At 33.8% G+C, this 25,582-nt stretch overlaps 1 protein-coding gene across 2 annotated transcripts; it reads right to left on the bottom strand.

Annotated features, from left to right (window-relative positions):
- Positions 1-37: 37 nt before the first annotated feature.
- LOC118188288 (uncharacterized) lies at positions 38-25,582 on the bottom strand. Of its 2 annotated transcripts, XM_085808488.1 has the most exons (3): positions 25,425-25,575; positions 16,803-17,045; positions 38-2,435 (listed from the first exon to the last, which is right to left on the bottom strand). In XM_085808488.1, exon 3 carries the CDS (start codon positions 2,418-2,420, stop codon positions 405-407), a length of 2,016 nt encoding a protein of 671 aa, XP_085664614.1. In that variant the 5' UTR covers positions 2,421-2,435; positions 16,803-17,045; positions 25,425-25,575; the 3' UTR covers positions 38-404. The 2 variants fall into 2 exon arrangements, with proteins under 2 accessions (XP_085664614.1, XP_035214594.2); XM_035358703.2 differs by lacking the exon at positions 16,803-17,045 and having other exon boundaries at positions 25,425-25,582.

Below are 25,582 nucleotides of genomic sequence, written 5' to 3'. Positions count from 1 at the left end.
AGGCCATTTCTGAAAAAAATATAAGGGAAAATATATGTACAGCTAAAAATTTAATTGGTTCAGGTTCTCATAATGTATGAACAAAATTGTAATTTTCCAGAATATTTCTTCTTGGAATATAGCACTTGAGATTTATCTAAAACATTATCCTTGAGATTTAGCTAAAACATTTCAGTTCCTCTGGAAGACAATTTCCTATTAATACAAAGACTTAGTTTTGTATTATAAATGTAATCTTTAACAAGAAATGATCATAAACTATTGTTAAATAGTTCAACAAGGTAAATATCACAAATTATGATAAATTCGTTTAACAAGAAAAGAATCACAAATTATGGTTAATTCAAAAATGCCTTGAGAAAGTTTTTAACATTGTTACGCTTATTCATACCCAATAAAAATTGTTAACTGATTTCAATTTCTGATACAGCTTGAATATCCTTTTCGGACTCGATTTCTTCTTTTTCGACTGAAGAGTCTTTTACAGCTGGAATTTCCTGTGTGCATTTCGTAGCATCATTAGTGTGTGTTAAAATTTCATTACTCGCCTGCTGTAAATGATCGAAATGTAAAATGTTTGCAGAAGCAGCATCAGTTTTTTCAGGTGATTCGTCACTTTTGTCATCGTGAGAAAAGTTTTTTTCTGATATTGAGCTTTCAGATTTCTTTTCTTTTGTTCCATGAATTTCTTCAACTGAAAAACTGCCCAAATTATCGACATGTTTAGCAGCCTCATTGTTTTCTAATTGTTGATCGCGGTAAATTATAGTTTCCAAATTTTCTAATTCATTAAATTTTTCCATATCAGCAACATCTTCATTTGCTCTAGCGTGACATTTAGTGGACTGTAGTATCTCTCTCTTTTGAAAATCACAATGTTCTTCTGCTTGCGATGTTGCTCCATTGTTGTTGACATTATTGCTGTCATTAGTCATGCTAGGTTTGAGACTTGACTCCACATTGAAGGCTAGGTGTTGCATTTCTTGAGACTCTTTATTAGCATCAGTCACTGGTTTATCCAGATCTTTGTTTGGAATATTATCTTCCTTTAATTCCGGACTCAGTATTTGATTCTTTAAGTCCTCTGCGACACAGCTATCTGAGTTTTGATGAACATATTCATTTTGTGTAGATTTGTTTTCTAATAGTGACAACACTGGATTTATTTCATTTATTACAGGTGTTTCTACTTGAGCTTTTGTATATTCATTAAAATTTGCTGATAAATCACCCGAATTGCTAGTTCGTTCTATATCTTGGTCATTTAATGTTTGGAGTCCTTTGTCCTTACTTGCTAATATGTCTGCATTTTCTTCTGTCACACTTACATCAGAAGGCTCATCATCTTTAGGCATATCCACAAAAATAACGTTTTTATCGTACTCGTGGTAGTTTGGTGATATTAGTCTCATGTCGTCATGTAATAAAACATTGTTTATAATTTCATTCGATTCAGTATTAGCATATGGGTTTTCGTTTCCTTTTACAATGTTATTGGGAGTTATTTCAGGCACAGATTTTGCTTCTAAAACCGATATGTTAGAAGAAGAGAATTTTTCATCAGATGATCCCACCGGCGTTCTAAAAGTTGAGTTTTCTGAATCTAGAGGAAGAGTATTTGAAGTTGATATTGGCGGTTTTATTTCTTCAACTTGCATATCATGTCCTGGAGATTGCAATGAATCGTGAAATGAGGTTGATGGGGTCTGGAATTCTGTGCTCACATTCCATGATGTCTCTGAACTTGTGAAAGATTTCAAGAAAGACGATGAAGTTACAGTTTCACTGTCACGCGAATTCGAATGCATAGTCATTGTTTCTTTTTCAAAAGAGCTGGGAGGTGTTAGAAACTTATCACTTGCAGTTAAGAACTGCTTTGATGCGTTTATGGTTGCTTCTGAAAGAACTGGTAGAGGCGAAGCAGGTGACGGAGATTTCTGATCAGTTCTATTCTTCCTAGAATGTGGCTTTTTATTTGCTACTTTGGGCTCTCTAGGTGAAGAAGACTTTTTTCGAGTTCCCCGATGATGATTATGGGTATGATTTGCTTCTAATGGCTCAGTAGTTGGATTAGGATCCTCTTGTTGATCAGCTATAAGCGGTCTTGCATCAGCACTTCTACGGCATACTTTTGTTTCAACAAGACACATTGCAATCCCTACAATTACTATAAAGCCCCCTATTCCCATAATAGCAGGACCAACGTAAGACATTGGAGCTTTAGTTTCGATCTCCTCATAATTTGCAGGTTTTTCATCTTTACTATCGATGCCGATAACTAATATTAGGCCACCTATAAGTATCAAAGCTAAGCCTAAGAAAACACTACACATTATGACCTTGCCGCTGAAATGAAAGTTCTGCCAACGAGATCTTGTGTGATGACTGCATTTGTGCTCTTTTCTTGTTTCTGAAGGCATTTTTGATCTTTTATTCTGCAAAGAAATAAAATAAATCCGATTTAGTTTTTAGGAAGAAACACAAAAGAATGATTTTGTGAAATTAATTTCATTATCAGCATCAAGCGATAAACATCTTCAAAAATAAGGGTTAGAATATGAAAAGATAATTATTAGCTCCTAATTAAATTTATACCAGCAACTTGCTAAACTTTACTCCCTCAGATTAAAAGAGCGTTCTGACATTTTCCTTTATATGCGATTTCTTTCAAATTCATTAGGGATTATCACCATTGACATGTGCTTGAGATGTTGTGATTTCCTTTGCAACTGAATCTTTACTTTATGGACTACCAGTGTTTTACGAATTGAACATATCTGTTAGCATTATTAGCATTTAAACTTCAAAGTAATGCTGTCGGCATACTGAGGAAATGTATTACACGTACTGATTCGACATCTCGGATAATTCAATCAACTCCTCAACTGTCATTTTATAGCATCTGTATTGCAGAATATATATCATCTGATAAATCGACTCTTTTTACCAATTTACTTTAACTTAACATAAAACATTTTTATATGTATATAGAAGAATCCTTCAGAAATCGTTCAGCATTCTCTAAAACCTTTCTTAATGCTAGAACCCATGGTTCTTCCGTCCATCTCATTTATTCAGTGCTTCACAGTACAATCGCGTGCTGAAAAATAAATTAGATTCTTCTTTTTCTAACTTTATAAATATCGGTTGGTGATAACTTACTACATTGTTCCATTTCAAAAATTTAGATGGCTACTTTAGTTTTATTAAATATCATAATTTATCCTTCTGTATATATGTTATCGTGAAAGACCGAAATGGAGAATGTCGACTTTCACCGGAGAATGTCAACATTCACCAAATACGTCGGTGAAAGATCGAATATTGCACTACATTCTTGTATATTCGGACCCTCACCGGTGTATGTCGACAATCACAGATATGCTCTGGTGAAAGTTGAAAAGAGAGGTTATAAAGTTATAAGTTGTTGCAATAAATAAGATTTGAATCACATAATTTAGTAAGTTTTTATTACTGTTATTTTATTTTCTCATTTAGAACGTACTGTATAATTAAGTAAGTTTTTAACTTCTATTATTTTCCTTTCTCATTTTGAATGTATTGTGTGTTTTAGGTTCTCATGTTCTTAAGTTCTTATTTCAAGTCTCAAGTGCGTTTATTCGCGACTGAATTACGGAGAAGAAAATATAATATTGTTATATGTTCAACATTCACCATTAGTACATGGTGAATGTCGACATTGACCGGTGTAAGTCAGAAATAAGAGTATTTGGAAAATATTTCGGACATACACCAAGGGACTATGTGAATGTTGACATTCACCGGTGAAAGTCGACATTCTCCAGATTTCGGTGTTTCACCGTAACATATATAATGAATAGTTTAACGTTAGAATTAAGATCTTCCAATCATTTGTATTTTCAGAAGGAACCCGAATTATTTCTTTCATCTGAAAATTTTATTTTATTGTATTTTACATTTAGGATAATTTTCCTTGTTATCCTATTAGAATGTCATTCAAGAAATTCAATGTTAAAATTTATGAAATTTGATGTCAGATTATAATAAAAGGACTTATGTTATTGTTATATCTTTCTATAGAAAGATACCATGTGAGATCAAATGTTTCGCCTTTTTAGCCTCATAAACTCATACCTAGAGTTTCTTATCTACTATATTGTAAAAAGCGTTTCTTATCTGTATTGCAAAAGTGTAAGGAATTAGAGACCCTCTAAAATGATGAACTGCAATACAGTTAGCAAAGAGTACAAATTAATCGAATGATTATAGCAAGTTTATAAGTAAAACCGATTTTTAAAGACTAACAGAACAGTTGAGGAATGGCATCAGCTCCCTAATGTCTATTACGAAAGTGTCCGCCGAAAACATCACGAAAGAAAGGTAACAGAAAAAACAACGCAAAGCGAAAACGACATTCAACAAAACATCCTGGGAGAAAACAAAGCAAGGAGGAAAACATAACAGTTCTAAAACATCATGATATAAAACTTCGTGATATAAAACATCGTCTTCGAAAATAAAGCCGTCACAGAAAACATCGTCGTAGAAAATATCGTGGAAATACAAAGCCCCTACAATTCATCGCATGACAATAATATTGCAATCAGGTTTTTTTTTTTCAAGCTTTAAAAGTTATAAATGTATTCACATAGCGATTTATGAGTGCAAGAAGGAGTGAGGAATATTTTACCTTCATATTTCACATTTTTCTAATTAACTAAGAAGTTTTTACAGCAAAAGTAGGAAGGAAACTTAAGCATTCAGAAATCGGAAATAACTAGAAAAGTAATGCTAAGTATAGCAATTAATAATTTTTTTAATTTATGTACTTAAAGTACTTATGTATTAAAGGTCATTATTTATTTAAGCTAATTTTTAAAGTTCTATTGGCAGTTTTCAATAAAAATATTGTCCAACAGATTTAGGAAAGAGAAGATGATTAACTGCTTGAGGTTGATTGTTTTTGTAATTGTAATTAAAATTGTTTAATTAATTGCCAAACTGAAAAATTATTTTATTTCACTTAAGGTGATATTCTTTCAGCAAAAATTAAATCTTGTTTTAATTTTTGCTAAATAATTGTTAAAAATTATACCCAAAATATATAAAAGCAGAATTATGTCAGAAATAATGTATAATTACAATGGAGCCTCTTGTCGATCAACTTCTTAAGAGGACTAGTCTTTCTGAGAACATAAGTATTAAACATTACCTCTCTAAGATGAGTACATCCACAGAAGACTAAATAGATACGGAACCGCAAATGATGACTTTAAAGAGGATATTTTATATTTAACTTTACATTTAAATATTTTTTATAAGTACTGCAAAAATATTATTTAATTTTTTCGAATATACGGTACTCGAAAATCGTTTAGTTATTGCTTGAAATTTTATGACATTCAATGAACCATCTTCCTGAGGCAGCCACCTCTACGAGTGAGCAGTATAACTATGATTCTTTGGTATTGAATCTCACCTTTATAAGACGACCAGACTCATAGAAAAGACTATTTAGAGCCGTGAATGGTCGCCTTAGAGAGAGTTCTCCATTCATGTAATTTTTATTTCCTGTAGTAAATATTTAATTTTTCTATTTTTTTTTATTTGAAAGATTTAGATTTATTTCTTGATCTGTCTTAACACATAGTGAATCATCTCGTAACAACATCATCACGAGATCTTAACACATAATGAATCATTTTCTGGACGTGACCTATACTCGGTTTATTGTGATTCTCCATAAGTTAATAGGTAGGTCTTTTAACACGGCTGCCGCTATTATCGTTGAGATGTGGCTTCCGTGAGAAAGTTCTAAGGAAAACCGGCTCACATTAGTAATTAGAACACAGGTACTGGCTAGTGTCTTTTATTCTTAAGGTCACGTTTTTATTGGAATTTCTGAGTTTTCAGAATATCTTAATTTATTCACAATCATATCAAAAACTGTTAGCGGAACTGCATTAATATTTTTGAGTAAGATTTATTTTGAAATGGTTCTTCCCCCTGGGAAGTTTGTAACTACTAAGTCTAACACGATTATTAGTGTTAGACTATAATATAACGCGATTATAAGTGCTATATTATAAAAATTAATAAAATAAAAACTTCATTAGACCGCTCTTAAAGATAGTTATAAGGATAAATACTGCATATATATTACACTGACTTTTATTCTCAATAAACGAAACTTTCCATATACAGTTTTTCGTATTTTAATGACCAGTTATTGTAAATAATATAGATTTCTCTATTTATATTATGTTACTTTAAATGTTTTATAAGCATATCAGTTTGAATGTAAATCATAATTAAAAATTAATATCCGTGTTCACTTCCTGTATATAATCATTTTTTGAACTAAAATGATCAGAAACAATCACTTTTCAGTAAAATGAAGCTATTTTGTGCTTCTATGCACTAAACTAAAAGCATCTAAGTTATTTCGAGAAAACGATATTTTAAGTAACTTTTTTTATAGTTTACGTTTTAAATCGAACAAAATTATGTTTTCATTTTTAATAAATTTATAAATTTTAAACTATGTATTAGAAACATAATATTAATTTTATTTCTAAATGGCATATATTTCAATATTACTTCTTACATGTAATGGAAATTTCGAATTTCGAATTTATATACTAAACAAATAAGGATAGGTAATTGCACATATTTATAACAACGTTTAGAACATTTTATTTAATAAATCCTTTTTATAACTAATTTACCTACGTGAAATGTTTAAAATATCTTTTACAGACTGTTGACTCACTCTTTCTTAATTGTTTATCCCATTTTTTGGAATGCAACTTTTAGTTTTTCAAAAGATAGCCTCTATTTTGTCGAATCATGAAAAATATTGCTAGATAAGATGCGACAAAGGAATTTTTTTACAACAAACATATGCTGCACTTAAGGACAGGGTAACACAGAGGAGGAATTCATTTACATCTCTAACAGTTTTTATTGTCTACCACCATAGAATTTATAAGGATCTACCATTATAAATTCTTTGTCTACCATTTTAGTGGAGAGGGCTGCAACACGATACCACTGTCAGAATGGTTTTGTCTTAGAGAGACCGGGCATAAGTTCTCGAGTTCTTTGCCACCTACGCCCTAAAGACTATTTTGCTAATAGAAAACAGCTAAAATTTCAGGTCACTAAAGAAGATCTCTATGTGCTTAGTAATCAAACAAAGAAAAATAGCATTTCATCTCTTTACTTAATAGTAGGTTTATTAAACGTGTTCTTTGTTTGCATTCGTTTAAAACTGCCTCTTTTGCATGTATGCATTTAATTAATACCTAATTTTATTAATTAATTAGATTAAAAAATCGATTTAATTCCCATTTTCCTTTCCTGTAGTCCAAAATTAGCCGCAAAGTATTTTAATCTTTTTCTTGAAAGAAATCTTAGAAAGTTTTCCGCTAAGATGTATCGCTCCTAAGACAGGCAGTTTTTGTACGCTTTGTTATAAATAATTGACTACGTTTGGAGTAAGTTAATCAATTAATGTGTGATGTAGACAGTTTCTGTACAAAAGAGAGCTAATTAAGAATGTTGGGACCCTGGGTCTCAAGGTATTTGTATGCACTAAAGCTTAGTTTTGCAAATATTTAAGAATACATTCGGATTAATAAACATCATTTGTTTCAAGATAATGTAAAGTATATTTTATATTATCTTTGTTGATAGTGTTGCAGGTGAGTTGAGAGTTGAGAGCAGAATCTGGACACCCGTGCGGCTTACTAAGACTATTCGGGTCTAGTCCAGGTTCCGCAACTATCCGGGGCAACACCTCATGGGGACTATAAGGGCATACGTTGGTCCTGTATACATGCTTACATAGTTCATAATATATGCTTACATAGTTACATAGTTCATAGTACATGCTTATATACAAGTAGTTCATAATACATAGATCTTGCTTACATAATACTTGCTTACATAGTTAGTGTTGCAGGTGGACCGACAGTGAGACCAAATGCTATATTACACATAAAAAATTTTCAAATCCCTTTTTGAATATATTTTTCTGAAAAATATTTACGGCCTTAAATTTTATGAATGAAAATGCAATGCAGGGTTATTGAAACCTTAATGGACATTTATGCTAAGCAGCAAATTCGTCCAAACCAATTTTGTTGTTGATATTTTAACTGAATTCTGGAAAGGATGAAAAGTATGAAAATATATAGGCTGCAATAAGAATAATATTCATTTTTATAACTTTGCTACCAGTTACGGAAAAGGTCTCAAAAGCTGCCGGTTGACTAAATTTTGTTTAACTTATACTAACATTTTTTATTTTGTCTTCTTGCCTGATTAATATTCGCGTAATTGCAAATTTTTATAGTCATTATAGCTTTCTTGTAAAAATTCCAAAATTATACTTATTACAACTTTATGTAAGATCATAAAAATTCATATAATCGGGAGTAAATTTCACTTAATTTTTGTTCTTACGTTCTAAAGATGTTTATGTTTTCGGACTGAATATGCTCTAATATATAAAATGCATTAAAATTATTGTATTACAGGATCAAAAAGAATTCTTAAATATTACTAAAATGAATAAATACCTATATACAGTTTCTTACATACACATCATCACCATAACTCTTTATAAAAATTAAATATGTTTCAGCAGTAAGTTATAAATTTATGTTCAGCATTTGTTCCTTTTTATCACATGCAGATGCAATAGCGAACATTGAAGAGTTTTTATAGTTGGAAAAAGAGATAAAGAAGTCATTTTTTCCCCCTGTGAAGTGTAAGGTGAGGAAAAGGTTTCACCATGCATTTGGCTTGATGGGATAAAGGAATCCATATGAGCAATTAGTGTATTCGTTGTTTGCAGAGTGTTTTGGCCTCCTCGGTGATTGCGGTGATTTGTACCCAGAGGGCGCACCGCACAAAAAGTTAGTTGCGTTACAGAACGTAAGGGAAGCGGACATGTCGGGCGTATTACCGCTAATTGAGGTAATTGCATCGTATCTGTCAGGTGGCAGAAAACTAATATGATGTATCAATTTACATGCCAGGTGGCAGAATATGTCTATCATGTACATGCCAGGAGGCATAACGCTTGTAAACATGCCAGGTGGCATACGACTTGTAAATAAATTGTAAATAAATGTACAGTAAAATATCTTGGTGCAATAGATCAAGGAACACGCATCAACAACCTTCTGATCATTTGAATACGTACATTTTTTCTGGTGACACCGGACTTGATTTGTGGAGATGAAGAATGGACGAAGAAAATTAGTGAGTTCATCACTGAAAAGCCAGGATTTAACGCGAAGAAATTCAAGGTAGGCCCTTTTTCATTTTTCCAGTTTTGAATAGAATTGTTGAATAAAAATATTGGTGATTATTATAGTTGATAGAATCTAATGGTAAAATGGAGGCTATGAATAAGGCAAAGAAGTTGCGTACGGTGACGCGTAGCTTAACTACTAAGTTGATGAGTAAAATAGATTCTGCATTGTTAGAAGAGGGTGAAACCGCGGATGAGAAATTAAAAGAATTACTCGAAATGTTACTTGAAAAATCGCAGTTGTTGAAATAATACGATTCTGAGATTGAAAAACTTATAATTACAGAACAGGAGTTAGAAACAGAAGTAATTTCCGCGCAGGAATATCAGGAAAGAATTATAAGTTTTAAATGTAAAATTCAGGAAAAATTAAGAAAAAACGCATGTAAAGTTGAATCTAGAAATTCTAGTGAGGAAACTATATCCCCGAAGTTGAAAACTTGTGAAGTTAATACTTTAAAATTGCCAAAATTAACGATTACAAAATATTACGGTGATCCTTGTTCTTGGCTTGAATTCTGGAATCAGTTTAGTAATTCCATTCACCAAAACGAAAGTCTCAGTTCGGTTGACAAGTTTTGTTATTTAAAATCGCTTTTGGGAGGTTTAGCTTTAAATGCTATTAGTGGATTAACATTTACTAGTGAAAACTATACGGTGGCTGTTGATATACTAAAAAACCGTTTCGGCAGAGATGACCTGCTAATTAATGCGCATATGAATAAATTGTTGAGTTTAGAACCTGTAAAATATTCCGGAAATACGGCTTCTTTGAGGAAGCTTTATGACGATATAGAAATACAAATAAGGAATTTAAATTCTTTAAATGTTACTAGTGGTTCTTATGGACATTTATTATCCCCTATTTTGTTAAAGTTAATACCCGAGAATTTAACTCTAGAATTCACTAGGAAAAGAAGTGATAAACAAAATTTCGATGTTAATGAACTACTAACGTAACGCCGCATCGAAAGGTTTAGAGACGGATACTTCCAATCAGACAAAACAAACGCCAATCCCTGAAGCTTCTCTTTCGCTCTTATGTAATGAAAATAATAACAAAATTAAACTACCGACTTCCGTTCTTTTACAGACGTTTTCGGCAACAGTTAGGTGTAAAGGGGGCAACGAAAAGGAATTACGTTGTATGCTAGATTCAGGGTCAACAAAGTCATTCATCTTACGAGAAGTGGTTGATTCACTGGGGTTGAAAATTATTAATAAAGAAGCGCTTATTATTTTCACATTTGGATGCAAAGATGCAAAAGAGCGCTTGTATGATACCGTAGAAATAGTATTGCAAAATGTAAACCATCCCAATAAAAAGATAAAAATTAAAGCAATAGTCATTGATTCTATAACACTAGGGCAAGTAAAAGTTCCTTCTCGGTGGATACGAAAGATGGCGTTTGAGAAGGGAATAGAATTAGCAGATGCTGGTACGAGTGACGAAATTCAAGTATTAATAGGTTCGGATTATATTTGGGAAATTTTAGGAGAACGAAACGTGAAGATTTGTAAAAAATTAGTCGCAACAGAAAGCACTTTCGGTTTTGTGATTCAAGGCAAGGACGAAGGATCAAAGTGTAAGGACGCAAGAGTTAATCATATAACCGTTGTAAATGAGGACTTAGATTATGAAAGAGTTAAAAAATTATGGGAATTAGAAGCAATTGGGATAAGTTCGGATAAAGAAATATCTCTATCAGATAAAGAAATTTTAGAGTCATTTGAACGAAATACAACTTACAAGAATAAAAGGTATGAAACTCGATTATTGTGGAAAGAGGGTGTTGAAGGTTTAAATAACAATTATGAAATCGCGAAACAGCGTTTACAATTTTTAAATAATAAGTTTCAGAAAAATAGCGAGCTATATTTAAAATATAATGAGATAATTAATGAACACTTGAGAGATGGTATAGTGGAACGGGTAGATACGTATTTAAATAGTAGTTTGAAAACGGGGTATTACATGCCTCATCACGCGGTAGTGCGCGAGCAGAAGGTTTCTACAAAGGTTCGAATAGTTTTTGACGCTTCTTCTAAAAGCAAGGGAAATTTATCACTTAATGATTGTTTGGAAAGCGGACCTAATTTAAATACTGATTTGCTAAAGATTATCATTAAATTCAGGGTACATTCAATTGCGTTTTGTGCCGACATTCAGCGTGCATTTTTAGAGGTAGGCTTAGCTAAAGAAGATAGGGATTTTTTAAAGTTTTTGTGGATAAATGAAGAAGGGTCAAATCTCGATCACAGTAATCCCAACTTACAAGTTCTCCAACACAATCGAGTTCCTTTCGGGGTCAAGTGCTCACCTTATTTATAAACAGTTACAGTAAGACTGCATTTAAAAAAGTATGAAGATGCCTACGAAGAGGCATGCAGTATGTTAAAAGAGATTTACGTAGATGATTTAATTTCTGGGACAGTTAATGTAGCAAAGGCCTTACATTTAAGCAAGGACATGATTTTCATTCTTAGCGAGGCCAGTATGAATTTACGTAGATGGGTTTCAAACTCACCTGAGCTGAATGAACTATGGAAACTTAATGGAATTGACTCTCGTGAAACATCTGAAGACTCTTTGGTACCGTTGAAAGTTTTAGGTCTTATCTGGGACAATGTCAATGATAATTTGAAAATAGATGTATCTCAGTTTGAGAAGTTACAAAATCTCAAAGTAACTAAACGCATCATTTTAGCAGCATGTGGTATGCTCTTTGATCCCTTAGGAATTATGAATCCATTTACTGTTCGAATTAAACTCTTAATGCAAACTATGTGGGAAAAGGGTATTCAATGGGACGAAAGTGTTCCCCTTGATACAGAATTCATATTTCAGGAATGGTTAAAAGAAATTGAAAAAATAAAGTTTTTCGAAATTCCCAGACAGTACTTCAGTCATATGTGTTGGAAGTTTATAGAAGTTCACATATTTTCTGATGCCAGTCCCAAGTGTTATGGTGCTGTAACATATTTTAGATTTAAGAAGAAAAATAAATGTAAAACAAGTTTCATAATGTCGAAATCCCGTTTGTCTCCATTAAAAGGGGTAACACTCCCTAGGCTTGAACTTTTGGGAACATTAATTTCTGCAAGATTAGGTTCGTATTTGCAATCGATATTTCCGCAGTTGGATAAGGGAAATATACTTTACTGGACTGATTCCCAAATTTGCATTCACTGGATCAAGGGATCTGCCAACGAGTGGAAACAATTTGTTAGAAATCGTGTGGTAGAAATCAAGGAGAAAACAATTTTAAACAACTGGTACTTTTTCAGTGGGAAGACAAACCCTGCTGATAAACTTACGAGGGGGATGGATGCTGAAGCTCTAATTAATGATAGTGATTGGTTTTCTGGGCCACCCTGGCTTTCAGAAGTAGATATTCGACATCACATAAACGAAATGAATACCGAAGCTGACTTGCAAAACGTTAGTGAAGAACGAAAATGTGTTACTTTGAAAACACTTGTGGAATCTACAGAACCGTTACTAAATCTTGAACTGTACGGAGATTTAACCGAAGTACGAGTGTCTCCATTGCAAAGATGGCAACTAACACAGCAGATGTTCCAAGGGTTTTGGAAGCGGTGGTCTAAAGAGTACCTGTGCCAACTACAGCAGCGTAGCAAATGGAGACAGCCTAGCAGAAATATTCGCCTAAATGACTTGGTTCTCATTAAAGAAGATAATATGCCTTCATTACGTTGGAAACTCGGGCGAGTAATAGAAGTGTTTCCTGGAAGAGACAATAATGTCCGAGTGGTTAGACTAAAAACTGTGCACGGGGACATTAAACGTCCTATTACCAAACTGTGTCTTTTACCAGTTGAAGAACATTAACTTAAGCGTTTGGTTTATATTGAATATGTTTTATTATTATTTTCATTTCTTATTGTACTAATAATTTTATTTGTTTGTTCCAGTTTAACCCTCATAGTTAACGTTTCAATATAGTAAGATATAAGATGTTTTGATAGAAGATTGGTAAGTGTAACATGTAATTTTATACTTTTTGAAGGTTTTTGTATGTTTTCAGTTTCTATATTTTTCATTTACTTGTTTGCATATATCGAAGATTGTATTAAGATGAATGTAATTCATCGGGGGGGGGAGGATGTTTTGGCCTCCTCGGTGATTGCGGTGATTTGTGCCCAGAGGGCGCACCGCACAAAAAGTTAGTTGCGTTACAGAACGTAAGGGAAGCGGACACGACAAAATGTCGGGCGTATTACCGCTAATTGAGGTAATTGCATCGTATCTGTCAGGTGGCAGAAAACTAATATGATGTATCAATTCACATGCCAGGTGGCAGAATATGTCTATCATGTACATGCCAGGAGGCATAACGCTTGTAAACATGCCAGGTGGCATACGACTTGTAAATAAATTGTAAATAAGTGTACAGTAAAATATCTTGGTGCAATAGATCAAGGAACACGCATCAACAACCTTCTGATCATTTGGATACGTACACAGAGATAGTAGTTGAATTCCTTACTTAGTTGAATTGACTTTGAATTGACTTGGTAGTTGAATTGACTTATTTCTAAATTTATCGTAAATGATAATATACCTTCCAATGATTCAGATAATTCAGGGCATATCTTATTATGAACTGAAAAACTATAATTGCAATTAACTACAGATAAAAATTTGCAACCACATTTTCGCAAGAAATAGATTTCTCTATAATTACTAAACACTCCTCCATTATCCATTATCTCCATTATCTATCCAAAAATACTTAATGTCTCTACAGTTTGAGGATCGTTTTCTTAGATTTCGAAACTTTCGACAATCCCCCCCCTGCCTCGAACGGCATGGGAATCAGCCAGCACCTAGTAATCATCATGTTCCCGGGGTGGTAACATTTCATTATGTTAAATGTTCAAGTTGTTTAAAAAAGACTGCACATCTAATTATCTATTGCACGGGCAAATGTAGACCTAACGGTTCCACGGAAGAAATGAAACAAATAAGATAGGCTTCCGAAATATGACTTAGATCATCAAGTGCACTTAAAAAAATAGTTTCGGATACTACTTTTATTAGTAATATCCAAATTAAATATTTTAAGCGCCTTTTGTCAAAAAGTTACAATTAATTAGTTATTTAATATTAAGCAAAATCCCGGCCTTAGTTAGTGGAGTTTCTAACTAAAATTTGATCGATTCCAAGGTAATAATTCCAAGCTAATTCCATAAGCAGATCTCTCTTTGCCAGGAGTTAAAAGTAAGAGACCTTTGTTTGATAGCCATTGAAGTCGAGAATTTTATTCAAAATTTACATCGATCTTAGGCTGCTTTTTTGCCTAATTCCTCATCCTAATAATCATCTCTCAGGGAAGAAAAACCGATCCGCAATATGCTGAACTGGTGCTGATGAAGGGAAGAGATTCAAACTATATCATTTAAACCCTTTTAACTTACGAAATGAAAGGCATTCTATGTCTTATAAAAACTGATATATTCGGTTGTCCGGAAAGTTCTACGATTTTGTGATGCAAAATACAAATGATGCAGTACACAAAACATGCAAATTTCATTGAAGCTTATAAACACTATATTTTACCATGACTTTTTGCTATCTCTCTGGCAGGGAAAAAATTCCTGTTTTGAAAACGCTGTGAGGTTTTTAATTGTAAAGAAGTTATAGAGGTAGTCTCTGACTCTCTTTAAAGAAGTGAATTCCAGGACGTTCAGAAAATTTCGGAGTAACCAGAGGAGATGAAAATCAAAGAGGCAAGGTCTAGTTAATACGGGGAAGTTACGTTTTGCTTAGATTTTTGTATTTAAAACTGCGATTTGGGACGTGTGTTTTTCTAAATTTATTGTCTAATTAAGTGGCAACAATTCTTAGTCTGCATTTCCTATATACTCACATCATAAACAAAGCATTAATTTTTTGGGATGCAAGCCATTCTCGATGGTACTGTAGGAGATTCTCCTGGCTTATCCCAAGATATTTTTCTTTAAACACTATTATATAGTATCGCGACCTTCAAGAAAGAAGGCCATTCAACAGTCTCAGCAGCGAAGAAACCTATCCCATTCGTTGAAAGCACGTGTTTCACTTGCTCACAAATGGGATAGACTTTTCAAATTCTTCATGATGAAGTCATGAGAGAGCTGGTAGGCCTTGTTTTTCGAAGATCGCCATATTGTTCACTTCTCCGGTAATAGGCTGTTTCAAAAAAGGAACCTTTTTATTCTTTTTGGGAAGGATTCACGTACCAGAATTCGAGCTATTCGAATAAATATCTCCTGTAGTATTCAGGATGCACACGAGAATCCCGGATAAAAACAAAGGGGGGATGATTTTTTAGATGGGCAAAATATAATATCCCTCTTAGTGGTTTTTTTTTTTTTTTTTTTAATATTGCATATTGAACATGCTTTATGCTTGTCACTGAGAAAATGGGTTGTGATCATTTACCCTCATTTTCCTTTCTTTTCGTTTTGCTTCTTTTTCCGTTTCTTTGGGTGTGTATGTATGTAATATTGAAAGCAAACCCGAAAAAGCAAAATTTATAGTGAAAAACGCACAGATAAACTTTAGAAATGTGATTTCAACTTTTAACAGCTTTCGTATTTAATTCCACAGTATATCGATGGTGTGCATTAAGACTAGGAAATTCTTCCTCAAACAAATTTAGGTAGTTACTGCAATACTTTATTAAATCGAGTATAAAACAAACTTTCCTGAAACTTTTCTTTTAACCTGAAATCGTACTTGTATAATGCGGCAGACTAGTTGACTTCTAAAAAAAAAAAAAAAAAAATTACTACTGATAAATGGTACAGGTGTTATCGCAATTGCAATCTTATCTATATAATTTTAGATTAAAGCATGATTGTTTATTAGTTTAAAAGTATTATATGAAAACTTATCAATATAACTTTTTGTTAGATTCATGTAACGTACGCATATGTTCGTTTGCATTACTAGATATTGAGAGTATTAGCGCATTAGATTTGTTCCTAACTTTAGCAAAGTTTTTGGATTGTATTCCGCCCGTACGTTTCCATCATATATGTACTACTATGAGGGATGCAGTAATATTTTATTTTTTATTATACAGAGAAACATGAACTTTTACGCGTTTAAATGCCATTTGTGTTAGGCTGCTTGAGCATTTTATCTTTACTGCACAGATTTGCTTGAGCTTTTTGATGTCATTAGGGCTAGAATTCGCTTCTTAACTGCATTTGGATCTAAAATTAAAATTATAAGCACATTTATTGCGCTTATTCGAAAATTATACTACTAATATTTTAAAAATATCATGACATGTAGTGCCCGTTGGTGGAGGTTTCTCATATTCCAGAATGAATTATACTGAAAACTCTTATGTCTTATTCATTGTTGTAAATCATGAATTTTAATTATTTCAGTATTTTCTAACCAAAATAGGATTAGTAACTTGCATATAATTATTTTCCTATTCACTGCAAATAGTAACAGAATATTTATTTGTTTTACCTAAGAACGTCACATGATAAGCTATGTCTCTCCTACTGGCAGAGAAGGCCCACCAGCACCCGAGCTGTAAAGTCGCTGAACACTGGTAGTTCGGTACGAGGCTCGAATCCCGCAAACGGGCTGACTGCATGGGCGTTTTCGTGGTTTTCCCCATGTGTACCGTGTATACGAGCCAGTTTCCCTTAGAAAGTCCTCCACGAAGGCATCCCTTCCCTTAGGCAGATAGTCCTAGTGTGCTTTGCCCTAATTAAATAAACCAAACCAAACTAAATTAATCGAAACGTTTGACATCACAGATTTAGTCTTCTTTAAATCGCGTGTTATTAATATCCGAAAACTGATACCAAATTAATAATAAGAATTACGCATTACAAATGAATAAGTTAAAATGCTTATGTAATTTTCTTTTCAAAGCAAGCATCTACCATATGAAAAACTCGTTTTTTATGCATAATAATCAACAAGATTTCATGCGCTAATACAAAGTCACATTAATCATTTCAGTTATTTACTGAACAAAACTTACGAAATACACAGTCCAATCACATTAATGTGACCACCACGTACTTTCCATGTCAGAGTTAAATAACCAATCACAGAAGGCAGGTGGCAGCACAGTGCAGTTGAGCGTATATAAAGGGTGTGTGAGGGCTTCGGAAAACATTTCAATCGTTGCCGTAATGCAGAAACGAAGCGATTTATCCGACTTCCAAAAGGGCATGATCATTGGCTTTCGGGCCAAGGGTGGAAGCATTTCCGAAACGGCTGAGTTTGTGAACTGTTCGCGTGCCGCCGTGGTAAAAGTGTACCGTGCATGGCAAAATGGGACTGTCCAAAATCAGCGACGTGGCAAATGTGGTGCACCACGGGCCATAGATGACAGAGGCGAACGATGGTTGCGGAGATGCGTTCGGGCAGATAGACGGGCTACCGTTGAGCAACTGACCACCAAAATGAACCAAGGGGCTACCAAAAGTGTCTCCCAAAGTACTATTCAGCGAACATTGCTGCGTCTGGGCCTCCGAAGCAGACGCCTGGTTCGTGCACCTATGCTGACTGCTGTTCATCGACGGCGAAGGCTAGAATTTGCACGCCAGTACAGCAGCTGGACGTCCACTGAGTGGCGACAGGTTGCGTTTTCGGATGAATCGCGTTTTATGCTCCATCGGACAGATGGACGTTGGCGTATAAGGCGTGAAACCTCTGAAAGGAACCACCCTGCAACCATTGCCGGAACGGTCCAAGCTGGAGGCGGGAGCATTATGGTCCGGGGAATGTTTTCCTGGCATTCTCTAGGTTCACTGATCATTGTGGAAGGCACAATGGATCAATACAAGTACGCATCTGTCCTTGCGGACCATGTTCACCCCTACATGCGCATTGTTTTTCCTCAGGATGATGGCATCTTCCAGCAGGACTATGCGAGGTGCCATACAGCTGCCAGTGTACGTGCGTGGTTCGAAGAGCACCAGGATGAGTTTACCGTCCTCCCCTGGCCAGCAAACTCACCTGACTTAAACCCAATCGAGCATCTGTGGGACCATCTCGATCGAGTTGTTCGCGCCATGGATCCTCAACCGCGTAATCTAGCGCAGCTGGCCACGGCATGGCTCAACATCCCAGAGAACACCTTCAGGGACCTATGTGACTCTCTTCCTGCACGTCTCGCAGCAGTCCGCTCTGCGAAAGGTGGTTATTCTGGCTTTTGACAGATGGTCACATTAATGTGACTGGACTGTGTATACCTTTTTTAGATATGACTCAATGCAAGATAAAAGCAGATAAGTTTAGAACTGTGCGTTAATTTCCTAACTGTTGTATAACTGTTGTTTTTACTTTTGAATTTGAAAATGAGAGTGTCGGGGAATATCTCTTCTTAAGGGTCTCGTTTAGTTGCATTCTTTATGAGCAACTTAAATTTAGAAGATTATTTACTAATTTATATTGTTTATGAAGGTTCTTTTGACTTGACTAAATTCTTTCTACTGATTGAGTATTGTTCATGACTTATGATTTGGCTCTAGCAAAATATAATTTGATCCTTACTTGGAAGAAAGATGAAACACTGTCACTTAATTTAGCTGTTGTTAAAAGATAGTAGATTGGTTTGTTCCCCTTGACAAGTTTTAATCTGCGATCAATGACAATAGCTTTTTTTTTTTTTTCAATATTTGAAATTTTTACTTTTTATTTTATTTTATTTATTTATTTATTTTTTGCGATTAAGGATTTTTCTGTACAGATTTGTACGTTTTTACAGCAACAGAGGACTAGAAAATACTAATCTAAAATGCTAATTAAAATACTGATTAAAAATTTTCTTTCTTTCAATAAGTCATGGCTTAAATTGAATTTCTGTTCCTTGGAGATAGTACATAAAAATTTTCTAATTATAGATATTTTAAAAGCGAACTTACTTTTGGCGAAGTAATGATAAAATAGTTTTTTTTTTATCTTACACACATTGCCAGTACTGCTGCAGGGTACTGGCAATGCGTCTAAGATAAAAAAAACTATCTAAATATGAATTATAATTTAAATTAGCAATAGCACCGTAATGCTTAATTTTAACTTGGTTTTCTGTACTATTTCATTTCGAAACTAATCCATGTCATGCGCCCCTTATATAACGCTGGTGATGTAAATGGAATTAGAAAACTCAAACCGCCAATAGTAATTTTATAGCATTATTAATTATCCAATCAAATGCTTTGAGACCCGAAATTAACTCATTCTGAATTAAGATTTCATCCTGAACACAACTTACATGCTTTCTACACTTCGGCCTAACTGGACTTCTACTTGCTGCTCTCTTCTTACTGTAAAGCTATAAAAAATGTATAGGTTTTGAAATAGGCACCAGTGATGTTCTAAGTTGTTTGTGGGCCGCAACGTGTTTTTAAAATAAAGATAAACATTTAGTCTGCCTCGGTTGCCCACTTTACTCTTCATTATGGATGAACATTTCAGCATGCTATGCCATCAATATTTCTAAAACTTCATTACTTCTAAGTTTGCTTCATTAGATATATAATTTAACGATACGCGCGCGGCTGTGTGTGTGTGTGTGTGTATTTATATGTTTAAAAATTTTCTCATTCCTCTAAACATTAATCATAACATTAAATTAAACCCAACCAACTATTTGCATTACTCTTATTACATTAATACATTTACATTAATAAACATTCTATTTTTTTGGTATGTTCTTTGATATTTTATACAGTACATTTTGTTCAGTATATATATTGTGATTGTGTGTAATAAAAAAAAACAAAATTAGATGTACTGATGTAGGAATACTGAAACGCAGAAATGCGCAGAATTCACAGAACGTTGTAGTTCCATATTGAGAAGGAAGAATTATGATTGCGTAATATGCTAAAATGTTGAGTCCGTGGTGATTAGGAAACTTGACAGTCGAGTAATATTAAATATTCATTTTTATTTCAATGGACATTTCTGGCCACAATTTACTTGGCACTTTAATCGTGCCTATTTCCAGAACATTTACATTTTTTATACTATTGCGATAAGAAGAAAGCATAGCAAAATAGCGTTCAAGCAGCAAGAGTGGCACAAGCGAAGTACGCATTTATCCAATACGGAATATCGCCAAGAGGGAGGTTTTGGTTTAGGTCAGAAAAGTTTCAGTTCTGAAAATTTTGAGTTCAAGTTGTAAATAAACTACGTCATCAGCTTTAAGCAAGCTCTGTGTCATAGATTAATCTAGAAATGGCGCAGTCAAGAAAGTTATTACTACTTTGAAAATACAGAGAGGAAATACCCAAATTAAAAGTGAGGAATTAAGAAGCTATCACTAAATTAAATTATAAAGTTGATTTACACATGTTTTATCTTACACATATAAATATAAATGCAAAATAAAATAAATAATAAGTTCAAAAGTTACCCCATATTCAATTCGGAATAAATATATGCAGAAACACACTGACAAACTGCAAGAAAAGGGATAAAAAAGAGGGGATTCTTCTTATAACGAGGTATTATATTTTAGCTGTTTTTGTTTTCATTTGCATATCACAAAACGTTTGCCCAAGATTATATTCTTACATTACTATTAGATTTCTAATATACTGAACACCTGTGTCCACAGTTTCATTAAAATATGACTATTTTTCGATATAACACCTAGTTTTGTATTTATAAATTTAATTTTGGACACAACAAGCTAGGTTTCTAGGTTTTCATATTATGATAATTCTATTCACGTGACATCTTTCAGCCAAAACATACTAATATTATATGGAGCCTTTAAGAAAGGAGTTCGGATACTACAAATTCTTCACTTTTCTATTAATAATTTTAGGGTAAAAAAATATCAGTCAAAACTGGCGCAGAAAAATAACTTCAAAATTATGACTTAAATCATTTCCACCCCAAGCAAAACACGGGAAGTCATTCATTTACTAATCGCATATATTAAATTTCATGAAATGCAAAATTTCAAATTTCTAAATACAGTATTAATTTCGAAAATTTTTATTCACTGCCTTGAAATTTTTCTCATTTGCACTTTTTTATTGGTTTGCGTGTGTATGTTTGTGTGCACTTGTACAAGGCCCGTAACAAAGCTCTTCAATTTTGTATGTTTTACTTAAAAATACCACGGAACCACAGCTTCGCAGGTCAGCCATATTATTTTTTTATTTTAAATTGGAAATATAGGATGATGATCAGTAGTTCACGGGCAGTCGCTCAATTTTTTTTTTCCTTTGAATTTCTCTGTATATGTAAAACTACAGAAATTAATCAAAATACATGCACATCATATATGTTGTTGTTGTTATTTACTCCGGCATTCGAATCGGGGTCCTTTGGCACAGAAGTCAGCGACGCTAACCGCTATACCGGTTGGGTGGCATACCATCTATTATGATTAATAATGATGACGAAATATTACTCAGGTTTATACACTTATTTAAAAACACATGTTTACAAACTACCATCAATTTTTTCCCCTTAATATTTACGATGGCACTTATTGTACCTACAAATTTGATTTACACTCTGCCAGAATGCAGGGGCGCATGTGAGACATATCTACATCCTGGTTAATTGCGGTTGTGAGAGCCTTAATTCAAACAGGTTCTGTGACAGACGCTCAATGGGTATTGTGGCGGAATAATGAAGATCGCCAGAGCTGTGGGCAACACAGTTGGTAAATACTATAAATTTGTTCCAATAGGATGGAAGAGACGGTTTAAAGGTAAACACAAGTATGGTTGACTGCACTCTGCCAGGTATTTCTAAATCATCTGATCTTTAGTAGAAAATGATGTGCAAAGGCTCTTTTAGATTACCCTAGAGGAATTAATTCGAAGCCGTCAAATTTTAGAAGCGGGATGGTCAGTCAAATTACCAAAGCGGAAAATCCTGTTGGAGCAGAGTCATACTTATACTCCGCCTTGTTGAAACTAGGTTATGTCCAGAAACTCCCTTGTCCACAGCGTTAATTGCAAATATTCAATATCTTTTACAGCATAATAATCAAGTCTATATTAAATATGGGTCTTGTACGCAACCAAAACAGCGGACAGATTAGATAAAAAAGTAAGCAGTAGTTATGATACAGAGGAGCTAACTATCCCGGCACCTTTCTCTCACTAAAAAGAATTCATCATGAAAAAGTAGTACAACAGTGGCAAATAGAATGTGATTTAGGAGAAACTGGCAGACGTGCATATACTTTCATTCCTAAAGTCAGCACAAACAGACACATAGACATCTCACAACTAATTTTATTACAAAGCATGCAGTTTATCCAACCTACATTCATCGCCTTCGCATCTCAAATACAAGTACATGTATCTGCGGATTAGAAGGTTCACCTGACCATTACGCCTTTTACTGTGCACTTACCTCAACCGACCTGCACTATGAACTCCTTAAAAAAATTATTATCGAAGACTGTGCATCGATTAAAACCATCTGCAGTACAATCAACACTATTTCAGCTATGGGGGGGGGGAAGGATGTTTGTCAAAAAAAATGAAGACGCCAATAAAATACAGATGTGATAATTACAATAGGACAAGTGCTAAAGAATTATCCAAAGAACTTTAAATCAGATTCTAAGAACTGACATAGACATTTAGCTATTAAACAGAGTAATTAAAATTTTACTTTAGGTTATAATAACTATAACATGTACACTTTAAACATAATTTTTAATCCAAATAGAAGAGAAGCACGCCGAAATGAAACATAAAATCAGCAAAGGATTAGGGGGCCTAATCGCCAAATCCTGGTGGTGAAGAATCATCATCCACCACCTTTTAATTCGAGCGCCACTGTAGAGACATTAGATACGTATTTAAGCGGGAGACGTGAAGAATGCGCAATGCTCTCGCCGGGACTCGAACCTAGACCTCTCGAATACGCGCCAGTGCGCTATCGTCACACCACGAATGCGTGCAGAAAGAAGGGAGAAAATACCTTATAGCTTAATCGTGAGAAACCTCTCGTTCCAAAGGGTACATATAACTTTTAAACAGAAGAAGTGGCGCCGTGTGATTTAGGATGAAGGTACCCAAAAGTTTAAATGAAATCCCCTTATATTGGGACTGGATTCCAAGGAAAAAGGCCTGCCTGCATGGATTTTTCTCTATATGTATTATAAATACGAGTCATTTTGACTCGGAATGCCCTCGTTTCCTCTGTCAGAGTAATCCTTGCTTACTTTTCCATATAAGTTAGTTAATTAACCAAACTTTTGATTTTTAACTCAATATAGGGAAAACAAGAAAAACAAAGTGTAAAGCGGGAAGAGTACAGGTATAGGGGGAAAAGAAAATGGAATGAAAACAGGTTTATGTCTAATTTTGTGTAAAACTGAGACTCTGGATAAAGAATAATGCTTATTTTTGTTGAGAAAACCAAGAGTTGCGAAATGTAATTTTTTTCTGTATTCTCCTTCCTATCTTGAAAACCAAAATACGTCAGAAATAGCAAGTGTATTATTGATAAAATGTTATGAAACAAGTTGTGCTCGGTCATAAACATCCGGTACTCATTGTTTTCAAAATGCCGCCTTTGAACGCAGCAATTAGCAGGTTGACTGATAGTCTGAAACCAAGGGTCTGGGTTTAATTCCTTGAAAAGGCTTGGCTGCATTCTGTTGGTATCTTTCCATGTTCGCGGGGTAATATAGACCCTTTCTTGTGATGCAGTTTATACAACATTCTCGCATATGAGATTTCGGTCGTTCACAACGGATGCTTAATGGGCAAACATTCCTGGCCATTTTGGAAAAAAAATGTTTTTGTCAATTGTTGTTATCTATATACTATATCTATTGTTGTTATCTATATATAAAGAAGAAAGTCTGTGTGTTTGTTTGTTCGCTAATAACTCAGTCAGTACTATATAGCTATCGTCACCAAACTTTCTACAATTCTTTTCTGGGTCCTGGAAAAGGTCGACGTCCATTCCCCCCCCCAAAGAAAAGGCTAAAATCAGAGATATTAAAAACTTTTAAACCGCTAATTTTTGCCCTCATTTTTGAGAGTGGCAACAGTGGTCGTATCAGCAACAATGGCATCAGTGATATATCAGCAATAATGGTTGCGTGCCATTGTTGCTGGTATAATGAGAGAGAATTAGTTTATTTTTCTATCGAAATTTTTATGTAGGTTCCAAATCGCTCAAAATAATTCATTTTGATCAAAATAATGATGTATTTGTTTTTATTTTTGCTGACCCAAATAGCTATTCCATTTGTCATATGAGTATATATACCATATGATTCTGTAATTAGATAGTCAGTTGTGGCACATGTATTGAATATTACTTTTATTCTTTGGCTTTTTTATGCATTACAATGACGCATCATATTCCTTATGACGTGTAATGTGCTGTTATACCAATTTTCACATGATGTCATGAGTAAAATATTACAATACTCTCAATTTAACTTAACGGCATGAGGTACTTCCGTTAGTAAAAAATAATAAAGGAAAAGAAAGGGGAATATGCGCTCAATTAGAAAAACAACATCTTTGGTATTTGTTTAAAAATAATTAATGCATTAAATACTATAAAATGTGGGTACACAAGATTGTTTATAATGCAGATCCGTGATGAGAGTAAAAATTGAGAGAAAGAACAGTAAAACATGATAAATTAAATATTAACATAAGAGCAATAAACAGTATTTAGATGGCGCAATTCTGAGCAATTTCCTAATTATTATTATACATTTTTCACAACAGAACAAAAGTTTTTTTACAGAAAAAGGCGTCAGACAGTAACTACTTCAAGACCTAGGCATATTTATTTATAATTATACTTCCAGAGTCTAAAAAGTAACATCTCCAAATTATTTGCATTTCAGATGTTTCTGTCAATACTGACATTTGAAGTCTCTTGTTAAAGGAGAAAAAATTTCATTTACAAGTCAAAATAATGTAAACAATTAACCCGACAATTTTTATATTTCTTTTCCTCAAATTCAAGATTTCGGTTAGATTTGGCGTATTTTAATAAAAATTCAGAACTATAGTATCTCTTTTAAGCATTTAGAGTTGCATACATCATTTATTAAAATTACACAAATAAATATGTAAAAGGGGGTAAATGCAAAATATAAAAGCAACGTACCTGGGCTTCAGTAAAACAGCGTTTGCAAAGTTTTGCAGTCAGTAGTAAAACTGCTGAGAGTCTAATTTACTGATTTCATCTTGAATCATTCTTTTTGAAGTAAACACTGCCTTTCATTTTTGCGAAATAGAAAATTAAAACAACCTCCCCCAAGGAAC

The sequence above is a fragment of the Stegodyphus dumicola genome, chromosome X1 (genome assembly GCF_044657685.1).
Source record: "Stegodyphus dumicola isolate Sdum_Otavi_A_Nest chromosome X1, ASM4465768v1".
Classification (NCBI taxonomy): domain Eukaryota; kingdom Metazoa; phylum Arthropoda; class Arachnida; order Araneae; family Eresidae; genus Stegodyphus; species Stegodyphus dumicola.
The sequence above is the reverse complement of the archived record's forward strand: the minus strand, read 5'-3'. Positions and strand labels throughout refer to the sequence as shown.